General features: G+C 35.7%; 1 protein-coding gene across 5 annotated transcripts in view; it reads right to left on the minus strand.

Moving 5' to 3' along the window:
• Positions 1-249: 249 nt before the first annotated feature.
• The window catches only part of ENPP2 (ectonucleotide pyrophosphatase/phosphodiesterase 2), a 174669-nt gene continuing 148590 nt past the window's right edge, over positions 250-26328 (minus strand). For 3 of the 5 annotated variants that reach the window (XM_074201459.1, XM_074201458.1, XM_074201462.1), the window contains 7 exons: positions 23118-23192; positions 18120-18256; positions 16959-17094; positions 15468-15545; positions 9695-9827; positions 8338-8494; positions 250-849 (listed from right to left, as the gene is read on the minus strand). In XM_074201459.1, the coding sequence (XP_074057560.1) occupies positions 679-849; positions 8338-8494; positions 9695-9827; positions 15468-15545; positions 16959-17094; positions 18120-18256; positions 23118-23192 (887 nt within the window). In that variant the 3' untranslated portion in view covers positions 250-678. The remainder of the gene's footprint in view (positions 850-8337; positions 8495-9694; positions 9828-15467; positions 15546-16958; positions 17095-18119; positions 18257-23117; positions 23193-26328) is intronic. The other 2 variants (XM_074201461.1, XM_074201463.1) reach the window with 1 other exon arrangement.

Below are 26328 nucleotides of genomic sequence, written 5' to 3' on the forward strand. Positions count from 1 at the left end.
GGGGCTTTGCTTAATCTCTAGTGATCCTCTAATTCAGTATTTTGCCTTTTGGAAGATTTATATTTAAATTATCCCCATGGACATAATTGTGTTCAGATGGAAGAAACATCCAAATGATCATATGGTTTGCATGTAATAAAGGTGAGGCCCAAGAATTAGAAGTGAGTTCTATTTGTATAAGGCCATTTAAAGCATCCTCTAATTTATAACTCAATTTAAGAGTGAAATCAAAGCCATGTAAAACATTAAAAAACTGAATGTGTGATTTATTATATTTAAGATTGGTCTATAAGGCTTAAATATGTCTGTCATCGTTAACAGTAAATGAATGTAACTTTACAAGTTCAGTATTTCAATACAGTACAGAACTATAAATGTGGCAACTGTGCACTAGAAAATTAATATTTCCTCAATGCAAAATATCAATCCTGCAGGACCATTCAGAAGCTTCCACTAAAAACTCAAACTGCAGTATCACAAGCTCTACTCAAAATGCAAGCCTATCTAAATTAAGCATTAAAGAAAAACAGTGGTGACACTTGGGCTTAATATGTCAGATTTGGTACAGGATCAAAATAACTAACTTTTTTAATGTCCTGGTTTCAAATTAATAAATACAAAACAATATAAAAATATACACCAGTTGATAAAGGGCTACACTGAGAAAGATCAAGAAAGCTAAATCTCGCTTTCAAATGTATGCAGGTATGTCTTTAGGGACAAGATTTCAGGGTAGCTCCGGCTGGTCTTTCGGAAGAAGTCCAGACTGGTGAGCTGCTCGATGTCTCTCACTCGAGCAGTATGCATCTTCAAGAGATCTTCAACCCACCGGGATTCATCTTCTGAGCTCTACAAGAGAAATACAACTTTTCTTGAGCAACATTCTGAATTCAGAATTTTCCAAAGGAAATGCTCCTTAATGGTCCTCCACAAATGACCTCTACACACTTTCAGGCTCACAGCCAATGAACTCTTTCCATCTCCCCTCCCCTCTCTTTACCACAGTCCTGTCAGAAAGGCCCCACAAATACCTACCCTCAACTGTAAACATTTTCAACAGCAATTAGTTGTACCAAATAAATGAGACATGTGGGGTGTGTGGGTATTCAACTTAATGAATGCTCAGGCCATAAATCAAAATTAGAAAACCCAAATGCCCCTAAAGAATTTCACATTTTTTACCTTCCAGGATTGTCAGATTAGAATAGTTTAGGACATACATGAGTAATTTGAAAAGTTATTCTATTTCACAAAGAGAATTAATTAATAAGGGAATCTGACTTGTTTGTTAAATTAACATAAAATTGTTAATATATGAAAATATAAGGGTATATTCTCTATCTTTTAGAATGATTGATTCAGTACCATCCTGATCTAGGCTAAATATCTCCCAATCTATGAGTCTAGCCTAATAGGACATAAGTAAGACCCTTCACTATCATAAATGTTCTCCTCTAGACACTTTATAGCTTAACAATGCTTTTCCTAAAATATGTCTGAATGGAATACTCTAGATGTGCCAAGAAAATATACAAAAGGTCTATCATTTCCCTTGTCTTAATCCTGTACCTCTCTCAATATAGTCTGAGAACCCATGTTGTCATAGTATTCTTAGGACTTCTTATCAAGTTTCTAGCAGATTAATTCCTGGTTCTTTTTCCAGTAGAACCACTCTATAGTCATACTTTCCTCCATCCCTATTTATATAAATGATTTTTTTTGGACCCAAGTGTCAGAGTTTGCATCTAACTATTAAATTTAACCAAATGGGCCCCCAAAGTTGTCAAGGGCTTTTAAATTCTGACTCTATCATCTGATGCATTCACTGTAACTTTCAGCTTTGGCTCATGTATAAAATGAATGTGCACTATCTCTGTCTTTATCCTAAACATTGATAAAATTGTTAAATAGCATAGGGCAATCACAGATCTGTGGGACATTCCCCACTAGAGATCTCCTTTAAGATTGACATTGAACTCTTAATGATTAAGGATTTGATTTTTCAGAACTGAGTCCCAAATGTCAAGGTTGAGATTGGAGTGGGAGAAATAGATGGGGAATATGTCCTTTCGGACAAGAAAATGTTTTATTACCAAAAAAAAATTCTTACAAAAACCAAGGTCAATAATAAGTGACAAAGATTCAAGAAGCATTGGATATGACAAGACTAGTATGTGTGAGAAGAAATCACTGTATCTGAAATAAGATTATTTAGTTTCAAACTTTGGCTCTGATGCTCATTAACTGAGTGACTATGGGAAAATTATTTAACTTTTCTAAGATCTGCTTCATAGGAATATCACACCTATCTTTCCTACCTGTGACTTGAGGAACAATAACTCAAAAAGAATTGTCACTCTCAAAAAAAAAAAAATCCTGACAACATGATCATGAATGGCTAAGGGAAAAGTGAGAAGACATCATTATCATAATCATGGTCATCATCATAGCTAGCACTTGTATCTATATAGCACAGTGCTAAGTACTTTATACTATCTCATTTAATCTTTACAATATCCCTGGAAATTATGTATTATTTTTATTCCCATTGTGCAGTTGAGAAAATTGAGAGGAAAATGATTCGTCCAAGGTCATACAACTGGTATCTTAAACCACATTGCAACTCAGGCCTTCCTGACTTGTGATCCAATGTTCCATCCACTGCATCACCTGTCTAATTAATAGAAATCAATAAGGAAATACAGGAATTCAATTTAAAAAGATGTATAATTTAAAAATGGCTGGAGGAACACAAAACCACAGACAAATACAGAAAATTTCTAGCAGAATTAAAACTTAGAATTAGGTGTTTAATAAAAATTCTTGAGGATAAAAAGGACTTTTAAATTTGTGTTTAGAGCAAAATGGAATTAAAAAGGGATAATAGTTCCAATGATGAAGGGCAGATAATATGATGGCAACAGATAGAATTACCAATCTTTTCATGTTTAGCTGTATGTCTTGTGTCTGACAGTGCACATTTAAGGCTTGAGACTTGATTTCAGGGATTACTATTCATGCCTAATTCTTAAGCAATCAATAAATATTTATTAAGCCTTTACACTGGGCAAAAGCATTATGTTAAATTTGGAGGATGCAAAGAAAGGAAAAAATATAATATCATGGTTCCTTGACATTCATATTCAAGGAGAAACAATATACTAAAAATTAAGTATAAAAAGAAATTAATCTCAGGGCAAGAAAAATCATTAATGACTGGAGGAGGGTAATCAGGAAGGGAGAGCAGAACTAGGAAAGGCCTCCTGCAAAAAAATAGATTGGAGCAAATCTTTAAGAAAGTCAGGGAAGCCAGGAGGCAGAGGTGAGAACGGAGAACATTCTGGGCATGAGGGATAGCCAATGAAAAGGCATAAAGTCAGGAGATGGAGTGTCACAAGGAACAGTGAGGTCAATGCTACAGTGCCATAGATAAATAAGAGGCAGTTTAAGGAGACTTAGAGAGGAAGATAGATGGCTGGGTAGGTAGAGCACTGGGACTGGAGTCAAACTAGACCTAAGTTCAAATCTGGCCTCAGACACTCACTAATTGTGTGACCTTGAACAAGTCACTTAAACTGCCTTGAAGGCAGCTAAGTGACTCAATGAGTAGAGCAAAGGGCCTAGAGTTGGAATAAATTCAAATCTGGCTTTACTTAACTGAGGAGTCATATAACTTCTGTTTGCCTTAATCAACTGTAGAAGGAAATGGTAAACCACTCCAATATCCATGTTCTATTCAGGGTCACAAAGACTCAGGCATGTCTGGGTAACAACAAGACTGGAAAGGTAGGAAAGGGACAGGTTTCAAAGGGTTTTAAATAGCAATCAGAGGAATTTATATTTAATCCTGGAGGCAACAGGGAACCACTGTAGTTGATTAAACAAGGCAGGAATCAAGGCCAGACCTGCACTTTATGGAATTCACTTTTGGCAACAGAAAAGAGAGTGGATTGGAGCAGAGAAGAGACTAGAGTCAGAGATAGCAACCAGCAAGCAACTACAATAGTTCAGGTGTGAGGTGATGATGGGCTGCTCCTGGGGAATGGCTATGTGAGCAGAGAAAAAGGGACCAATACAAGAGATCTTGTGAAGATAGAAACAATAAGACTTGGCAACATAGAATGAGTAAAAATGAGAAGTTAGAAAAGAAACTGAGTTTCTGAGTCTGGATGTCAGAGAAGAGGATGGTGCCTGTGACAATAATGGGGAAGGTTTTGTAGAAAAGATGACGATTTCTGTTTCAGACATGTAGAATTTGAGATGTTTACAGAACATTCAGTTCTAGTTATACAATGGCAGTTTGTGATGCAAGATGAAGGAGAGAGAAGATAGGGTTCCTCCATTGTACCCACAGCACTGATTTAAAAGCGATGAGAATCATCTACATAGAGATGACAACTGAACCCATGGAAGCTGATAAAATCACCAAATGAGAAATGGAAGGAAAAAAAGAAGGTCAAGCACATATGCTTGGGAGTCACTCAAAATTAGTGGGCATGACTTGAAGGAAGACCCAACAACAGAATAACTCTTATAAAGGTCACAAGATATGATCCAAACTAAGTTTGTTGTCAGCGTTATCTGAAGAAAACCCTAAACACTATTTACATTTAGCATAAGTATAGTATGCTTTTTTGTGGCTATCTGTTTTGGGGCATGCTCATGGCTTACTACAAATTAGAGGGACTCTGTGTCACAGAACTCTCTTATTCCCCACCCCCTTCAAACACATATAGACACATTCACATGCAAACAATTTTTTTTGTAGAGGCAGAAAGGAACTACATTTCCTGAATTATTACTGTGGTGCAAATCATAAAAACTATCAAGATTATAATTAGATTTAAGTGAAAAGGATTGAATTTCTGGATTGATTGCAGTAAGACCTTTAAGACTTGAATATTCCAGGGGTGGCTAGGTGGTGCAGTGGATAGAGCACTGGCCCTGAAGGAGTAACAGTTCAAATACAGCCTCAGACACTTAATAATTACCTAGCTGTGTGGCCTTGTGCAAGCTACTTGACCCTATTGTCTTGAAAAAAAAACCCTAAAAAAAAAAAAAGATTTGAATATTCCCAACTCACCTAAAGCTCTTTCCAGAGATGAGGTTGAAGACTGAAGTTAATTTGTTTTCTAGTCTACCATTAGATGTAGTAATGATAGCTCACATCAGCATTCAAAAATTGGCAAAGCCTATTCTTTATAATAATCCCATGAGGGAATAAGGACATGTAAGAACTGATCCATTTTATGGGTAGAGATCCATGATAGAACAAGGTTAAGAAACTTGTCATCAGTCACACAAGTGGGAGGTATCAGTTAGCCTCCAATCTATGTCTTCTAACCCTTATTCAATCTAGTATTCTATTCATTATGCATTCTGAAAACATAAAAATGCTAATTACTAATTATTACTCTCTTCTCTCCCCAATTAGAAAGTGAATTCCTTGAAGACAGAATCTATTGTTGCCTTTCTTTGTACCCAGGGCACTTAGCTGAGGACCTTAGGCTTAAAAAAATGCTTACTGGTTGACTTAAAGATCTATTATGACTATTATTTTTACCATATCCCTGATCACAGAAGTGGAGGGAACTATTATAGAAGACCCAGTCCTCACTAATACAGATCACTTTGTCAGTTGCTCTATCATTTCTAGTCTTTGCTGCCGCAGTCAGGACTAGAACCCTTCCTAACTCAAAGGACAGTATTATTATTATTACTCTTCTATTGAGTATTTCCTATTTATCTTATTTATAGCTTACATGTACATACATAGTTCTTTACATAGACTGAGTTCCTTGAGAGCAGGGTCTATCTGTTTTCTTCTTTGTAAACCTAGAGCTTAGCATGGGATCTGGTACATAATAGGTGTTCAATAAATGATTATTCCCCATGTCCAAGGAATACAAATATTAAAGACAGGAAGTACCAAGAAATTGGCTCCTAAGAAAATTTCTCAATGGGAATAAGGGTTTAATTGGTCCCTGTTTAGATTTCATTATTTAATTCATAATTCATTATTAATAATTCCATTTTGCTGGCAGACAAGGTGAATTTTCTCTGCACCATTACTCCCCATCTGCTTCTTCCTTGACCTCAACTTGGAGGATTGTGCTCATTTGCAAGGCTCCCATTTAAAGCAGTCTCAGAGGCTTCTGAAGAACTTGGCCCCCAATCCACTGCTGGAATAGGTTTGGACAGAAACAGTCAAGGAAAGACATGAATTTTCTTCTGTCCCAGATGCTTCACAATAACTGAATTTGGCACAAGTTTTACTGTCAGAAGAGATTCATATGTCCCAAAATGGGCAATCAAGATCATGACTAATTAGAAAATAGAAATGATACCAGAGACACAATGGCCTTCTATAAAATAGCAACATTCTCTCTCTTTCTCCCTCTCTTTTCATAGTGAGACAGAGGAACATTGTAAGGTTCTCAGATTATTATAGAAGAAAACCCACAAAAACTTCTTAAAAACTGACCAGTAGCTCAAAAGAGATGAAGTCCTACATGTCCCAAGGCTTCAGACTTCTTATGTTCACTCTTTTTCCTCCTCAGTGGCTTTATTGAACTCTGAACTGAAGCCTGGGAACTTGAATTTCTCGGAAAACTTAAGCCCACACAGACCTGGATTAGGAATGAGGGCTTACCAATGCCAATGCTAAATATGTAGCATGAGGGTGTTGATTCAGGAAGCTGGCCCCGAGCAATACCAGGCCAAAAAGCATAAGTATGCAGAATATTTTTGCAGTCTGGGGAAATTAAGGGCTCTCCTCCCCCCTCCCCCCACTCCTATCTTTCTCCTAGAGTACTGAGGTTCATGGGGAAGGTCAAATCTAAATATAGTTCTCCCAAGAAGGGTACACATCTGTTGTTCAGGAAAATAGTGCCATTTACAAAAGAGAGTGTCTTGAACTAGCCAAGATTCCCCTTAAATAGACATCTCCATACAACTGACATCCTGGTTGAGGGAGTAGTCCTCATCCAGTCCTTGAATTTTCATCTTCATCAGTTTTAATTTTTGTAAATGCAAACATCTGAATGGTAGCCACAAGGTAAAAAGGCATTTCCTGACCCATGAGATTACCACTGAGATCATGGCAGTTCAGGACAAACCCAATTCATTTTCTCAAGCTGTTTTTCTGGTTTCACTTTTTTTTTCTCTTCAGGAGATCTGAGATGACAGGTCAGTTCATTTCAATGGTTTTTCCTTTGGCTTCTCACACCCTAAACCCTGGGTTCAGCTGGTGCTGGAAACTTTACAACTGAAGACCAACATCCTAACCTGATTATGGTTATGAGCTCTTGAAAGTGTTTACAGAGTCTGATCCTTGGGTGCACAATGCAAAACTAGAGAAACTCAAATATATATCTTCATTTATTAAGGGAGGAGCTTGTTTGTTTCTTGGTTTAAACACAGATCTTGACTACTTAGTTTGGGGAATAGAAGTAAACCCAGAAATACAATCCAAGAATTTACTGGCAGCTTTTTCTGCTGTGGATACTTATTTACTATAATTCAGTCATTCATTCTTAATGCGTAGAGAGACATTGTTGCACAATGGCTAGAATTCTAGACCTGGAATCAGGAAGACTGAGGTTCTAATCCTACACTGAGCAAATTTAAATGATCTTGGGCATTATCATTTAATTTCTCTGAGCCTTAGTTACCTCATCTATAAAGTGGAAATAATAATACCATCTGCATCAGAGAGTTGATATGGCAGTCATCTGTGAAGTGATTACATTGTATGATGGGGAATCAAATGAGATAAAGTATATAAAATGATCCATAAACTTCAAAGCAATATAGAAATGACACTACCCAGCACCACCACCACCATCATTATAAAATCATCACTATCATCTTGAGAGGCAATTCTTAAGATTGGACCAAGATCAAAAGATCTTATTGAAATACTAGTTTGCCTCTTCCAGTTAGTCAAAAACTTTTTATTAAGTGTTTACTATAGACCAGGTACTGTCCTAAGAACTGGGCATAGAAAAGTTGAGGGGAAAAGCAAAACAATTCAAGTTTCCCCCCCCAACCCCAAAAGCTCTCAGTGCTATTGAAGAGTCAAAATGAATATACAAATTCTTCTCAGAATAGATGAAAGTCCCTTAACCTCTCAGAGCCTCCATTTCCTTTCCTGTACAATACAGATAATATTTACAGGATGGGTTAAATGATGTAGTTTAGGCAAAATCCATCTGAAAACTATGAAAAGCTATAGAGTCCTTCCTGGCTGGCAAGTTGCCTTTTGCAAAGTCACAAGATGGTGTTGATGTTGGTTGAAGGTTCATACCCACTGCCCTTGCATCCCGTTATACTCACATTGCAGCTTTCCTCATTGTCTGGTCGGTGAGGAAGGATAAAAGAAAAAACTGAGAGGGGGCCATCGCACTTGTCAGCAGGTTGAGTGAAATCAAGGCAGCTCGTAATGATGGTATAATAATGAGTGGGAATTGGAATGGAGCTTCCTTCAACATGTCTGGTAGAGAAAAAAAATTGTTTTAAATGACATGTCATCTTCCTTCTTTAATAACAGCCAAGACACACAGCACTTGGTATCACGTCTGTCCATTGCAGGGTGTTAATAAATGTTAGCTGTCTAATTGCCTAATTTAAGAGTCCCCACCAACTAGCACAGTCTACTCTTTAGTCCTAATTCTCATAATGAACCACCCCATCCCTTTATTCTACATCTCAGGCAAACTGAACAACTAGCTTTTCTCCAAAGTCACCTTTCCGTTTTCTTACTCTGCATACTGGCCCAAGCTGTGCTTCATGATTAGAACACATTCCTTCTTCATCTCTACCTCTCAGAATTCTGATCAGCTTTAAAGGTTAAAGGTTCAGCTCAGGAGTCACCTGTTCCAAGGTATTCTTGTCTGATTCCTCCAGTTATTGTGCATTCTTTCTTTCTTTAAATTATGCATAATTCTTTGTGTCCATATAAAACTACCCCTGTGTAGCATAATCTCCTTAGAGGGCCAAGTTTTATTAGTGTTTGTATCTCTCCTGGCTTGCAGTCAGTCCTTTTGAAAAATATTTGATCAATTAAGTTATCCATCCCAAACTATACTTAAAAGCCAGTGGCTGGGCGGCTAGGTGGCACAGTGGATAAAGCATTGGCCCTGGAGTCAGGAGTCCCTGGGTTCAAATCCAGTCTCAGACACTTAATAATTACCTAGCTGTGTGGCCTTGGGCAAGCCACTTAACCCCATTTGCCTTGCAAAAAAAAAAAAAAAAAAAGCCAGTGATCAACTAGTTCTTTGCTTAAGACTTCTAAAGAGTGAGAACCTTCTAACTCTCCCAATATTCTCCTTTTTATTTTAGAAATACCTGTTAGGTAAGTTGTTTTTTAATACAGTCTTTTATGAGACTTCCTCTGTGTAAATTCAACCCATTGCTCAAGTCCCATTCTTTGGGTCAAACCTGTACATCAGTCTAGTTACTCTCACAATTGTGGACAATGTTTGTATCAGCACACAGGTTTACTTTGATGTAAATTAATTTGAATAAGCATATAAACTAAATAATTGAATGTAAATTAAAGTAATTATTCAAATAAGTAAAATAATTATAATTGTTAAGATTAATACTAGTTTATTAATACATAAATAATTTTAATGCTAAAGTTAAATAAATATAAATAAAATTCTAAAAAAAAGGAAAATTTTAGTCTTACTGTTTGATTTTGTCTTGTGTATCATGTAAACCATCAAAGTCATAGTCAAAAATGGGTCCACTGATGACATTGACTCCATTCCTCTCAGTTGCATATCTTTTCACCAAAACCCTTTGGAAATAATTCCAAATTCCTGTAAGAAGGCACACACTTGAGTGAGGAAAATGTTTCTACTTTAACTGAATGTTTGGAATACATTTCATAGTGCCAAAGACCACTGACTTAAAATTCTAACTCAAATACATCTTTCAGCAGCTCAGAATTTACCATATCTGGAATTCACTTGCTCTTTACCTCTACCTATTATTATATCTTTCTTTAAATATTAGTTAGCATAACTTCTACATGAGTTTTTTTTCTTGATTTCCTCTCCCTACCCCTGTTGTTCATACTCTCTGCTTTCTTTGTGGCCCCTCAGGTGGAGAACAAGACACTGAGCCATATAGGGGAACAGGTAACCTGGTCTTTAGTGTCCATTATCCTTCTGAGCTATCTAGAAGATGCAGGTTCAGTGGAAAGATATTTACCCCATTTCTAACATTATTTATTTACTTCAAACAGAAGTACAAACCACAAGGTGAAACTTTGAGAACAAAGGACTAATAGCACTCTCTGTAGGACTGTTTGTGGACCACTCCTTTGTTTTATTTATATTTTCTAGGGAGTGAAATAAGAAAGTATTGATTGGTGAGTCTGAGTGCTTGAAAAGGATCTGAGAACCCTCTCAGAAACCTAGATATGAGCTATATGAGTTATAATTAAAGAATTTTAGAGGAACCTGGAGGATAGGGTACGAAATAATCAATGTAACAGGATATAAGGGACTTCCAAGATTGAACCCGACCCATGTAAATCTGGGATATTGATTCCCAACTCATATATGTGTGTGTGTGTGTGTGTGTGTACATGTATATTTTTTTTGCATTTCTTCATCTATGTATACATACAGTTTTAACTTTATGTAAATGGACCATTTTACAGACCTCCACATAAAGTTGGCAAGACTTCGATGTAAGATCACTCAATTAGTAAGTAGCAGAGCCCAGATACTAGGGTCTCAAGTCTAGGTGAGCAGCAGCTGTGTCAGTTTTATCAGGATTAATGATACTAGACTTCCTGGGATGGCCAAATGAATTCATATATTTCTACCTCTCAGATCTGACCATCCTCCTGATACAGCATCAATGTCATTTTGTCAAGGATGTTGTTCCAAATGGGATGCTATTAACCAACAATAGTAAATAGCATGGAGCTCCAAATGTGATAGTAGTGGCTTTAAAACAAAAATCACTCAATAAATATTTAGATGGTACCTGAGAAATCTGGGTACTACATACCCATAATTTTTCTCCAAGATTACTCAGAATGTGCTTATCAAAATTTTCAATGCATTTACTACAAGATCGAGTGCTCATATATCTCCTTTTTTTCCTATCAAAGGAACAACAAAAACCAAAGGAAAAACCTTTTAAATTTCTGTTTTAGGAGACATATAAAGAAACTAAAGTCACTGATCTAAAAATTAAGAACAAGACAGAGAAACTTTTATTCAATAACTACAATGTATTCTAATTCTCTAGTTGAGAGAAAATGGAAAAGGAGAAAAAGAGACAGAAGAAAAAAGAAAGGTAGAAGTATAGAAAAAAGAATGGGGTCAATAGGTTCTGAAGCTTTAGGCAAATGGTTATGGTTCATACTTTCCTATTAAATGAGGAAATGAATTTCAGAGTATTATCTCGCACTCATAGTCCTTTGAAAAACTAATTAGCTAGTTAACTACCATTCAGAGGTTCTCCATCAAAGACCTCAAGTGGGATAGACACAACAGCCCACCAAAGGAGAAAATATACTCTGAGTCATTATAGCAGTAACCAGAGAACCATCACCCTGGGGACCAGAGGAAATCAGCCTAAGGTCAGTTTTCCTATCAACTTTTTATCATTTCAGAGAATGTGGTCCTCACATAAAGGAAAAGAAGATAGGAAGAGGAAGACCAAATGCTAATCTAAGCAGAAGTCACTAAGGGGGAAGGGAGGAAAACCAACACAATGAGGATACTCAAAAGGCCAAAGACCACAGCAATGTGGCATGTGAACAGACCATCCCACTTCTGGGGGAAGAACAGTAAGCCCTCTGTCTGAGGTCTGTTGCAATGCCAACATCAGGATGGTACTGTGTGTTTCCTTTATTACTGCTTAGACAAAAATGTGTCAATAAAGAACAAAGGCCTCTAGCAAACCCTGATTTGAGGAAATTAAATGAAGTCACATTCCAAAATAACATTTGCAAAGAATATATTGACATGAGCTTCCTGAAATATTCAAACTAGAGCTGAGAATGATTCAGGAACCCAGTCTTTTAAAAATTTTAATAAGTATATATATATATATATATATATATATATATATATATATATATATATATATACACATATATACATGCATGTGTGTATATATATAAATATAAATATATAGAGAGATAGATAGATATACCTACAAACTTGTCTTATATATGTGTATAAAAATTTTGATATCTTTATTTAGGAAAGTCTTAGCAATCAATTCCGTCTTTGAGTTAAGTTGTTTAGGAGAAGAAGGTAAAAGAGAAGGGCTCAGGCTAAGAAAGGAGTGTTCAAATCTAACCTCTGAGGTTTATTATCCATTTGCTAACTTTGGGCAGGTCTTGGGCAAGCCTTGAGTTTCCTCATCTGTAAAAATGAGAAGTGGGGAATGGATCATTCAAAGGTTACTTCTAGCTCTAGATTTATGATTCATCCTTTGTATTTGCTCAACAATAAAGTAACCATGATATAATCTGTTTCCCATTCTTCCAATGGCAAGGTGGGCATAGCATTTTATCTCTCTCAAAATGGGCCTTAATTTCTCATTTCTATAATGAAAGGGATGAATTGAAGGAATGCCCATCAATTGGGAAGGTCAAATAAATCCTGATATGTGATTATGATGGAATATTATTGATGAAATGATGAGAAGGATGCTCTCAGAAAAACTGGAAAGGCTGGAGCAAAATGAAATGTGTACAAGTAACAGCAATTTTGTAAGATGATCAGTTGTGAATGAGTTATTCTCAGCAATACAATGATCCAAGACAATTTTGAAGACCTTATGAAGAAAAATGCTATCCACTCCCAGAGAAAGAACTATGATTTCTAAATGTCACATTGAAGCATCCATTTTTATTTCTTCATTTTTCTTGAGGTTTTTTTTAGGGGGGGAGCTCTGTGTTCTTACACAAAATGACTATTACAAAAATGTTTTACATAACTGTACATGTATAAATTATATCTAATTGCTTGCCTTCTTAATGAGATGGGGTGGGGAGGGAAAAGGGGAAAGAATTTAGAACTCAGAGTTTTAAAAATGAATTTTTTTCATATAACAGGGGGAAAATAAAATAAAGACTAAAATAAAAAGAATTAAACCTGAAAAAAAAAACCAAAAATATGTTCCAGCCAAACTATTCTGGGCTCCCCTGTTTCCAAGGCTTTATTCACACTATTATTTCCAACTAGTAATTCCCTCATCAACATCATCATCACAGCCTATTAAAAATCTTCCCATCTTCCAATACACAGCTTAAATGTTATTTACCCTTACAAAGTCTTCGCCAAGTTCTAAATAGGTTGTAAAATTGTCCCTCATTCAAACCCCATAAAGACTATTTGTGCTTCTCTCAAGGCACTTAAGTATAATAGAATGCAGAAGTTGATTTGTATACTTCCTTGAACCAAGTCACTAAATTGCATGGTCATTCTGAGATTATTAACACAATACCTTTCATATTATCAAGACTCAATAAATATTTTCTAAATTAATCAATTAGCACATGAATTTGACACAGGGAACAGTGTTCTGTTGAATTGAACAACAATAACAGATGTGGTTCACCAATTTTTAAATTATCACATACACAATCAAATATATGCCACAAAATTCTACTTTAAAATGTAAATTAATCATCCTACAATGCTTCAGAAGACATTTCATGAATTTATGGTATTTTAGTCAACATTTTGGGAATAATGCATAAGAGGTTCTTAGTAAATGCTTGATGAATTGTATTTTGTGTTGAATATAATTTATCATTGAGCTGGTAAAGCACAAAAGTACTACTTATCAGAACTCTGGATAACCACTTTTGACCATATTCCAAATATGAAAAGAAAAGACAAGCATTAAATACAGATTTATATATGTATATTCACATATGTCTAGGTTCATGTGTACACTACAAATATATCTATTGCATACACACACACACACACACACACACACACACACATATACATTTTATGCAAAAGGTATTGCTAAAAACACATGATTATAGAAAGAGGTCCCAATATAGGAGAAGTTGATAGAAGGATTGAAGAATCTACATCTAAGATTCTATTGATAGAGGGAAGGTTGAATAAATAAACTGAATAAACTGAATAAAAATAAATAAACTCCCAGTATGAAATGCCCTCCACCAATGCCAGTTTATAAATTTCTTAGAGAGTTGCCTGAGGCACTAGAAGATTAGGTGCCTTGGTCAAGGTCACAAAATTATTATATGTCAGCACCAGGACTTGAGCCCAAACCTTCTTGACTCTGCAATCAGATCTATATTATATATTGCTGCCTTTTTTTTAATAAATAAGGAGTAAAAATATATTAACATGTGAGAAAAATGCAAACTTACAACTATATAGATGATACAAATCACCAAATATGAGACAAGAAAAATAATTTTGAAGTCCTATCATATATTTGGCAAATGGGCAAGAGAAAAGAGAAAGATGGGCATACTAATACACTATTGGAAGGGTTTAAATGGATCCAAACACTGGAAGAGAGTTAGAAATAATTCTAGAAAAAATACCTAAACTGTTCATTCCCATTAACTCATCAATACTATGATCAGTCATATATATTGCATATACTATCTATAACCACTTACTGCTACAGTGAAAAGTTAGAAAATATTTATTACAGGACTTTTTGTGGCAAAACTAAATTTAAAAAGGCAGGAAACAAAAGGGTCTCATCAGAAGGAGAAAGACTAGAAAAAGTTATTGTATACATGATTGCTTCCTAAGAAATAATAAATGAGAAAAGTAAAGTATGAATGGATAGAGTGTATCAAGCAGAAAACCAAGAGAATGACACACAATGATTCTAACTATGTAAATGAAAACAACACTTTCAACACCTTGAGATGACAGAACCTGAATCAATGCCATGATCGATTTTTTTTTCTACGGGACTGGCAAAATATAGTTCCTCTTGGTAGGAGAAAGGCAGTGGACTACATGTGCAAAATAAAACATATACTGTTTGACATTGTCACTGTGTCCATATGTTTTACTTAACTGTACTTCTTTGTTATAAGGGGCATTTGGAAAATTCACAATGGAAATTAATGGAGGGAAGAGGAAGGTAGAAAGAAATTAAAACATTTTATTAAAAATGGAGATTGGTCTCTCTCTGTCACTTAATGTTAAGCAACATTAGGTAAGACTCTTAACTTCTCTATGCTTCAGTTTCTTCATCTGTAAAAATAAAAATCATTATGGCTGCCTACCTACAGTATTAGTATTAGACTGTTTTAGGCTTGAGATAAGGAAATAATTTCAAACAATTTTGAAATCTATAAAGTGCTATATGAATGCAAAGCATCACCAATATGATCAAAATTTAACAAGTAAGTTAAAAAAGGCAAATAGTAAATGTTCAAGTTTATCTTTACAACTGCTTAGGCTAAATGAACTTACTTTGGAAGGCAGGATACATTGGAATCATGTTAGTTATGAGGAAGGCATCATATTTAGATTCTGCAGAAGAGCTCAGATCTAAAAATTATAAATGAAAACAAGACAGTACTAATTACTTAAACATTACCAATACCAACTGTGTCAGATTCTCTAACAAGCAGATTCTGTCAATGATAAGGATTATCTGAATAAATTAATCTTTTTCCCTCTTACCATTCCCTTTTCCTCTAACCATATTCTCATATACATGTTCTTCCTCTCTCTTATTGCCCCAAATGCAAGTGCATAAATATGTGCGTGAGGAAACATACACACACACACACAGACACACACACCTTTCTTTCCTCCCCTTCATTCTCCTTCCATTTTTCTTCTTTTTATTTCTATTCCTTCATTCCTTCTTCCTACCAACTCTTTTGATATAGATAAGGATTATCCAAAGATCCTGCTTACTCCCATTGAGGAAATTGAGAAGAAAAAAAAGAAAAGAAATTGATCAAAGACAACTAAAAGAAATCACCAAATATCAAAATATTTCTTAGATATTGCTTCCATTATATCTATTAAAGAATCATGGCATATACATATGATTAAGTCATGTATTTGTCACTCTATCAGTAGGAAGAATACTGGTCTTGAAGTTAGAAACCAGGTTCATGACCTAGCTTTAATACTTACTACTACCTATGTGACCTTTAAAAAAATCATTTTACTTTTCTGAGTCTTGATTTCTGCATCTGTAAAATGGTAATAGTGATAATATTCATTCTACATATCTTATAGGTATTCTTTATGTAGAATGCTGTATAATCCAGAGAGAGAGAGAGAGAGAGAAGAGAGAGAGAGAGAGAGAGAGAGAGAGAAAGAGAGAGGAGTGAGAAGAGAGGGACAGAGAGGGAGAGAAAGAAAGGAAAGAAGAAAAAAATAAAGAAATTAAAGTTGGATAAACTGACATAGAAATAGTGATAAAGATAAATGTGAGCTATTGTTAATGTTGTATTTCTTCTCTCTAGAGTTCTTGATTACTGTTTTCTTTCCTGATCCACTTGGGAAAAATAATAAGGGTCATACTACCTGTTCAGCCAGCTCCAGATCTCCTTTCTCTAATTACATTTCTCCATCTCAACCCCAGAGATATCATAAAGCACTTAAAGGCAATTATATCATGCCCCTGGTGCTCCTCTTATCTACTAACCTGGATTTGGAGTCTGAAGAACTAAATTCAAATGCTGCCTTAGCTACTTACAGGTTATCTGTAAGCTGAGTGAGTCACTTGCCCACTTTGGGTTTGAGTTTCCCCATCTCTCTTGTGAGGAAGTTAAGTTGGTCTAGGTGATTTCTTCCAGCCTTAAGGGCTCTAACCCTAAACTGGATCCCATTTTACTAAACACAACCAGAAAATGGTTAGATTTGACGCAATGAAAACCCAGCACCCAACAACCATGTATCATCCAGTCATCTGATGATCAGACACAGCACCAATCAACTTACAGGGAGGAAAGAGGAATCCATAGGAGATCTGTTTATCATTTTTGTAAGCCAAACAGCTCTGACTGTAACTTGGAGACACGCGAACATCTGGTCGTACACAATTGGTCAAGTGCTCAGGAGTACTAGAGACCTCAGCCTGCAGCAAAAAGTAAATGAATACCATGATGTTAAGTTTAAAAAGAAAAGGAATCAGCATGAAAAGAGGCTAGGATCAACTTTCTTCAGAACTATAGAAGAGAAAGGAAGGAGACAGGTTTTACTTGGTATCCTAAAAAGAACATGATTGTAGCAATTGTATATATACTTCTTATACATACCACCAATGAACTTAATAACTGAGTTTCTGACAGTGGAAAGGAATTACTTTTTTGGATCATACCAAGAATATTCAGATAATCCTAACTGGAAGAGCTCTAAGTATTTTGAGACCTGAGTTTCCAGATATATAAAAAAAAAAAAGAGAGAGAGGTTAGGCAAGGTATCCAGGGAATACTGTCAAGAATATCTGATTTCAGTCACTACCTCAAGATACTTAGCTGTGTAATCCAGGGCTAAACACTTAACCTTTCTAAACCTCTTTTTTTTCTTATCTTAAAATAAGGATAATAATAACACCTACCTCATAGGGTTGTTTTGAGGATCAAATTGGATAACATATGAAGCAATTTGCGAAACTTAAAATGCTATATAAATATTAGCTATTATTATTATCATCAATTATTATTATAAATCTAGAACTGGAAGAACTTTCAGAGTCATCCAGTTGAAGACTCATTTTACATATAAAGAAACTGAGACCCAAGGAGATTAAGTGATTTACACAAAGTCATAAAATCAATTAAATGTCAAAGCTAAGATTCGAATCCAGACCCTCTAACTTCACAGTCCCTGGTACCCTCAGTTCTAAATCTCATGACTGCAGGCAAGCAATAAATTATGATGGAAAAAAGTACCAGAATTAAGGTACTTGTTTTTTAAATCTCACTTTTGATGTTTACATTACCTCTGTTACTTCCTCTTCCAGGTCCTTGGTTTCATCACTTGTAACATTAGAGGGATGAAACCAAGGATCTGGAAGAGGAAGTAACACAGGTAATTCCTATTAATACAAAGAATATGATATAATACTAAATATTGGAAAACCCAATTTTTTTCAATGACCTGTTTGGAAACAGTGTAGGATGTCCACAGTGGCATTTGGAGTGTTTCACTATAGCCGCTTTCAAAATCATGGTGATACAAGATATTATATCTAGTCCGATAAAGTACTGCAGGTCGACCATAAAGGAGATGTCTCTCTAAGGAAAGGAAGAAAAGAATGAATTTCATTAAAGACAGTTTAGATTGTACAAATGATATGGAAAAGATATTGTAAGAGAGTCAAATTGTCCAAAATTTGCTCACTTTAGTAATGATATAGCATCTTCCCCTTAATTTAATCAAGTTAGTACCTAATCCTCTTTGTGGTTTATATGATCACTTTGGAAGAATAGTATTGTTTTTTAAGCAAGAAATTACAATACCACTGAAGTCTTTACTTGCAAAGTGTTTGTGCATACATTGTCTTATTTGATTCATCTTCTATACAAACCAAAGTAATTGTTTTTACAATTTTAAAAATTTCTTTATGTTGTCATTTTAGGCTGTGGGTCTTTTAATCTTAAAGTAAGAAGTTGATATCAGGAATAGAGTATAGTCACTTCTGGAATGATTTGACTAGACAACAAATAAATCATAGTCCTTTTTTAATGTCACTCTGTCCAGAACCTCATAACTGCCATCTAGTGACCTCAAAAACAATCTAACCCCATCCTCTTATACAAGGGTTATATTCTTCCACCTACCCAAACTCCTGCTCTCCTAATACTTTTAATACATTTATAATAATGATCTTTCACACACCCTGACCACCCTAACTCCCAAGACCTGTTTCTAATCAGGAAGGGTAATCATAGCAACTACTCACATACTCAACTACACCACCTCCAATAAAATGAGCCTTGAACTCTCCACTCTCTGGGTCATAATCTTCTATCTTTCTACTTCTCTCACTTCTTTCCCCCTCCTAATCCATCAAGCTACAATCTGATTCTCCTAGTCTATAACCTCTAATCTAATCTTCTCTCTACTCAAACTTCCTTTCCAAGGACCCTATAACCTAAGTCACAGTACACCACTCTAAAATCTCTTGGTCCCTTATCCCTAAAGGGATGATAGAGTAAAGGAAAAGTTTGGGTTTTCTTTTTTTTTTTAAGCAATCCATTAGTCATACTTATTACATGCTAACCCTGGTTTATCTCTAACATTCCTCTTCCTAATAGACTCAGCAGTTCTGGAGAAAATCACCAGACTGACTTCTTCCACTAAAACCTCAACTAGGCTCTTATTCTTACACATCAATTTCTTTAATCATCTCTAAAAGTTTCTTTATCCAACTTCTTTAGCTGTTCCAAATCTTCTTCTCTATCCTTAAACCCTGAAATTAATTAAACTGCACTATCAGAAAATAGCTTTTTTTCTTCTACTCTTTTGGGATTCCAGTCCTGGGGCTCTAGATTCACTGCACTATCTAGCAGCCTCTCAAAATCTCAAACCTCAGGAGATAAATTGGCTCTCTTTCCTGTCAAGGCTACTCCATTCCCTCCCATGGATTTTGATTTATTAATCATTCTTTTCCTTTTTTGCAACTCCCTTTTAACAAGTACTTTCTCTGCATTCTTACGTCTACCTTTCCAAACTTGTTACCTTCAAAACTAAGCTAAAGTTCCATTTTCTATATTAGAGATGTTGAACTCAAATAGAAATTGGGGCCACAAAACCCATATATAAGAAACCCCATAGGACACATATTGACTTAGAAAACCACATATTAATGTTATATTCTCTTGTATTTTCATTTTATTAAATATTTCCCAATTATATTGTAATCTGATTTATTTGGTTTTTTCTTTTTAGATTTTTTTTTTTTGCAAGGCAAATGGGGTTAAGTGGCTTGCCCAAGGCCACACAGCTAGGTAATTATTAAGTGTCTGAGGCTGGATTTGAACTCAGGCCCTCCTGACTCCAGGGCTAGTGCTCTATTCACTGGGCCACCTGGATGCCCCCTCTTTGTATATGTTATGAATAGACGTGTGTGGATCTTATCTTTACCATTAGAATATAAGTTTCTTGAGGGCAAGGACTGCTTCACTTTTGTATCCCCAGTGCTTTACATAGAGCCTAGCACATATTAGAGGCAGTTAGATGGCAGAGTAGGTAGAGCGCTGAGCCTGGAATCAGGAAAACTTATCTTCATGAGTTCAAATGGGCATCAGACACTTACTGGCTGTGGGACTTAGTCAAGTCACTTAATTCTGCTTCAGTTCCTCATCCATATAAGATGAACTGGAAAAGGAACTGCCAAACCACTCCAATATCTTTGCCAAGTAAACCCCAAAAGGGGTCATGAAGAGGTTGGCTAGACTTAACAACAACATATATATATATATATATATATATATATATATATATATATATATATTAAGTGATTAATGTTAAATAAATATTAAAATGCTTTATTTACTGCTTTAAGGAAAAAAACTTTATCTGCCCTTTGAAGTTTTAGCCTATATTTCTGGTCCCCTTCATCTCTAAAGAGTAGTCTATACTGTTAACTGCCTCCAACTCCTTAAATACAGTCAATCTGGTTTCTGTCATTACCAATGCACTGAAATTGTTCTCAAGTCATCAGTGTCCCTAAAAGATCAGAAATTTGATATTTCTAATCACCTGCACCTTCTAGATGTGTTCTATGACACTGTCCTCTTCTAGCTCTCCTAAGTATTGAACTGTTTGTTCTTGGTCTTCTTCAGAACAGCTCCCTCCTTTTTTAAACTAAGTCTTCCCAGGGCCTTCTTTATTATTCTCCTAGAAGACCATATCTATTCCTAAGGTTTTAATTATCACCTTTATGAAGGAACTGGAATCATCTTATCCAAGTCTTGAATGATGAGGGGGCTTTGTGGAGAGCATTTTGTCATGAAGAGAAGGTGAATAACTAAGTCTACTCCAAATTTATACTTCATTGTATACTTTCTTCCCAGAACTCAAAGTTTACTTCTCTGACTGTCTTTTGGACTTCCCCTAGAAGTCCCACCAGTATTTATTTCAATGTCTAAAACTGAATTCATTAATCACCCACCCACCCCCAATCTCAAAAAACCTATTCCTTCCTATTTAACTCTTTCTCTTGTTTGTATGAATATCTTCCCAACCAACCAGACTCTAAAGTCTAAATGAAGGAATCATTCTTCCTCTCCCACCTCCTTCATCCTGCACATTCAACCATTGATTAAATCCAGCTAATTTACCTGAGCAATTTCTCTCAAATAATCCTCGTTTTCTATATTTATAAGTCCACCAACTCATTACTATTCCTTTAGATTATTGCAATACTACACTTATCAGTCTTATTGAGTCGATTATTTACCTTTTCTAATTCATACTTCATACTATGAACAAAATGATGCATCATAGCAAAGGTTTAATTATATTAGACTCCTTTAAATATACTGACTCTTTTAAATATAGGAAAAACAAAACTCTTAACCTTTTAGTCAAGCTATTTCAACATCAGTTGTAGAGCTCCCACCAACCTACCTTTCTAGCCTAATTTCCCATTCCCTCCTTCTGCTCTATGTTCTATTCAGTAATTGCTGATCTGAGTCCTATACTGTCTAGATTTAGTTATTTGCCTTCTCTTCATGACAAAATGCTCTCCACAAAGCCCTCTCATCATTCAAGACTTGGATAAGATTCCAGTTCCTCAAAGAAGACTCCCCTACTTCCCTTTTCTATAAGTAATCACTCTTTTCTTGAATTTCTTTAACTTTATCTGGATCTTGCCTTCCCAACTATTACATTCCACAAAGTTTCCTATGAATTTAAAATAAGAAAATGTTTGGAATGCAATTTGCAAACCATAAGATGTTATGTAAATATAAACTATTTTATTTTATATTACATATCAATCAAATAAGATAATATATCAAAACACTTTGCAGATCCTAAAGAGCCATCATTATCATTATCTTATATCTTATTAAACTATAAGCTCATCAGGGGCAGACATTCCCATTTTTCATCTTTGCATAATACCTTAGAGACATAGCAGGTGCTTAATAGACCTAATTGATTTGAATTTACTCAATTAAATTTGGCCACAGGAGAGATTGATTAATTAAATGAAGTGATCAAATGAACCAGTGATTTAATCAAGTGGAAGGCTCTCTGTTGATCATTATTTGCCAACTGCAATTTGAATATGCATTATTTGAGCATTAAAGAAAGTAGTGATGAGCATTTAAAGTAAGCAGCTTTGTCACATAAAGAAAGAAAATCTCCTCAAGTAAGACATTAAACAAACATGTATAAATAAAATAAGTGTAAATTTTAGAGGGCTATTCCTTTCACTGATGGGGGTGGTGGTGGTGGAGGGAAGTGAATCTCAATTTTTAAGAAACTCCATCAAGGTTTCCAAAAATTGCCTTAGATGACCATTCTCTTGGGGAAAAATGTTCTCTTAGGGAAGAAGCTCAAGACCTTTCACTCTAAATAAAAAGGTCCTTAAAATCCTTCTCAGACTGTTATCAGAAGTGGTAGGAATGTTAATCAATCTATTTTGGAAAGGCCAAAACTGAGCTGTTCCTATTAAATAAAAATGGGACTTGTTAACCTGAAGGCAAAATATTTTGTGCCCAAGGCTTGGATGATTAAAGCTCCTCCAAAAGATAATAAAATTATCCTTATTTTATTTAGGGGGAAAAACTCCTGGCAATCACTTATTCTTTATACATGTTGTTTTAATCGGAGAGTTACCATTCTATGCAAATAACCAAGAAAACCCTTTGGAGTATTCTTTGGAAGATCCCCCCAAGTAGAACCATTGATTTGAGGCAAAAGGAACCCACCCTGCTCTCACAAATTTCCCATGGATGTTTTGGGACTCATCCGAGTCATAATAAGAGGCATTAGCCTTATTTCATGCACTGTACTTGGGAAACCAAAATAGGAATTATAGCCAAGGGAGATATCATTGGGGGGGAAGCCACCAAATCAGAGCCGTCATACTTGGGGAACAGGCGAGCCAACCCAGACCTTCCTTCAAAACTCAAATCAAACCTTTTCTAGGCTCAAAAATTCCATTAACGTTTTCCTTGTTTTCATTTTTGCTGCCTCTGAATTTTCTGGTTTCAGCTGGAAGCAGAAGCATCAAAATTCTATGAGAAGCTATTCTCATTTTATTTGTTCAACTTTAAGTGCTTTACCAAACACATTCCTCAGAAATTTGAATTCAAACCCAATATTCCGGATTTATTCCACTGGGGAAGCAAAGGATTAGCAGCTGCTTTTCATTGTAACTCCTAATCCTGCTTTCCTCACAGCAGGAGCTTAACTATCAATTGAGAGTGTTTATTGACTCCTCCAGTTGGGATACTCTTCACCCCCCCATACACACACACACACACCCATATCCATCTCATTTCTGACTATTCCTAAACAGGAACTTTCTTTAGCTTTGAGTGAGGGAAAATTTGATGGTTGCCCCAAACTCATTACTTGTTTGAAAGAATACACAAGAACCAGTCCCTGCTCTCATTGAGTTTAAATTTTAAGCTCTTCAAAAACAAAGCCTGCAAATCCTGCTTAATTGTATTTTATATCTGTCTGTCAAATCCTGGGACCAGTTTGTGTGGATGGCAGGAAGACAGACACAAAGTCTGTTTTACTGGCATAAATTGCAATCTACAATTCATTTCTCATCTGCATACATTTGCACAATCCTTGTTGGAAATAGAATGCTTCCTCATTTCTGTCTCTCAAAAATTCTCATCTTCCATCAAGGTTGAATTCAAGTATTGCCTACTCCACACTTTTTTCCCTGAGCTTCCAAGGTTATGGGATTATAAAATCCTTCCTAGACTTGGAAGAGCCCTTATCTAACTTCATTTTTCAGAGAAAGGAGACCCAGAGAGGTTGTGCCTTTTCCCCAAAACATGATCAGATGCTATATTTGAACCTAAATTTTTTTAACTCCAAACCCAATCTTTCTCTGACTCTCTTTCCCTTCCTCACTCTCTGTGTTTTTTCTTCTTGCTGTTTTTTCTCTTTCACTGTTTTCTCTGTCTCCTGTGTTTTCTCTCTCATAGAAACTACATGAATACAGAAATTTCTTCATTTGTCTTTGTCTTCTACACTTATACTTCTTCTTACACACTTCTACATAGTGTTTCACACATAATATTTTAATGTCTCTCAAGTGGAATCCAGTCATCAAGGAAGGATAACAGGAAAAGAAAGAATCCTCAGATTCACAAAGCATCCGTGATATCCAAATTTTAAAAGCAATTTTCCTATCCAGACACTGATCCATGGGGTCTGGGATAGATCCACCTGAATCATAACAATTTCAGCTAATGGTTCATTTCTCCTTGAAAAAATAATTTCACTTGAAGTCATGGCTGAAGATATGAATTGGAACAGTAACAAGATTCAGAATTTTCAGAATCTCAGTCCAAGATACTTCTTGTGAAATTGTGGAAAAGCCACACAATTGTCTTTCTGGGTAGGAAACATTGTCTTCTGTCCTAATGAATTCATATAAGTCTATGTAGAGAGAAAGACATAGAGAATTGTGAATGTAGAACTTGGGTGGAGATGTTTTGGACTACCACATACTCTTGAGATGTAAATTGACTAGAAGTAGAGAATTGTAATTGTAACAGAAATAATTGTAATCTTAAAAGTTGCTTGGGTGGAGACCCCCACCCCCCATTCTTCATGTACCATGGATTCATTGTGTAACATAAAATTTGTATCCTGACCACCTCAGGCTTTACCCTTTACCTAATTCCTGGTCCAGTGAGACAAAGGGAGTTCACCTTTTGCCCTCTGGATGAGAGGCAAGACATAAAAGCCTGACTCCAGCTCAGAATCACAGTCTTCTCTACCAACACATGGCCCAGCCAATGCGGCTTGGCTGTTCTTTTATCTCTCTCTCCATAGCCCTTCCTATGCCTTGTATCCTTTTAATGCATTTTTGTTTTATTTCCACCTTTGCTTTCCTGAGTCTGAATAATGATTCCTCATAGGCAGAACCAGACTCAAGTAGCCAACAGCTATATATGTATCATAAATTCTTGGGCATGGAAGCTTTTGTCTCACAGTGGTCACTGCTAGAGATGACATGTGTCACTCTACTTATTCAGTGTGCAAAGGATTTGTTTCTTCTTCAAATTATCCTTTTCTTTTCTTCTCAGTCTAAGTTACTACCCGCCTGAATATCAGACAGAGGCTTTCCTCCTCTTCCCAGGTCAGTGTTTACAGTGGCTTCTTGGACTCTCTGATGCAAGCCAGGGTTCTCCTCCATATGCCACACTTGGCAGGACATCTGTAGCCGTCTTTTTAAGTGTTGTGGTCCAATTCTTTTTAAAAGGTTTCCAAAGTCTGGTCATCCAACCTTGAGTTTCTATTTCTTTTCCCTCCTCAGTTTCCTGATTCATATTCCCACGGATTAGCTGGCTGACATTTTAACCACAAGAAATCTTTCCTCTCTCTTTTCTTTAGGTCCTTGCTCTCACAATAAGATGTCCTTGAAAATTCTGAATAGGATCTCAACTAGGAAACCTGCTGTATTATAAACTAGATTTCTCTTGCTCTGCAGAATGAGTGTTCTCAACTGTACACTGATTCTTTCTGTCCACTTTCAGGCAAGTCAAACTTTCATTCAGAAAAACGTTTTTTTTAATACTTTCTATTTGTGAGGTTTTTTTCCTCTTCACAGAACTACAGACTTAGAGGCAATCTAGTCTGAATCCCCATGCCTGAACAAGAACTCCCTTTGCAAGATGTTGAATCAGTGGTAATACAGCTTTTGTCTAAAGACCTCAAAAAAATAGGACACTCACTACCTTTGAAAACAGCTTATTCCATTTTTGACAGCTCTAATAGTGGGGATTTTTTTCTTACATAAAGTCTAATTTCTCTCTTTTCTCACATAAAAGATTATCACATTGTGATTCTCTAATCACATTTCTACATAGCAACCCTTTAAATACTGGAAGAAAATGACCCTAATATGCTGAAAATACGTATACCTAATTCTTCTCTAAAACTACGCATCCCCTTGGCTTTTAGCTGATCCTTTTATGGCACAGTTTCCATAACTCTAAACATTCTGTCTGGCCTCTGCTGCAGAGGATACAGTTTATCAGTCCTAAACTGGAATACTCAAAATTTACCTTTATATTTCAAATATGATCTGAACAGAACAATTTAAGTGACTTTATTATTTTCTTCAAACTAAACATAATGCCTTTATCCATATGATCTA

This window comes from Macrotis lagotis, chromosome X, assembly GCF_037893015.1.
Source record: "Macrotis lagotis isolate mMagLag1 chromosome X, bilby.v1.9.chrom.fasta, whole genome shotgun sequence".
Taxonomy (NCBI): domain Eukaryota; kingdom Metazoa; phylum Chordata; class Mammalia; order Peramelemorphia; family Peramelidae; genus Macrotis; species Macrotis lagotis.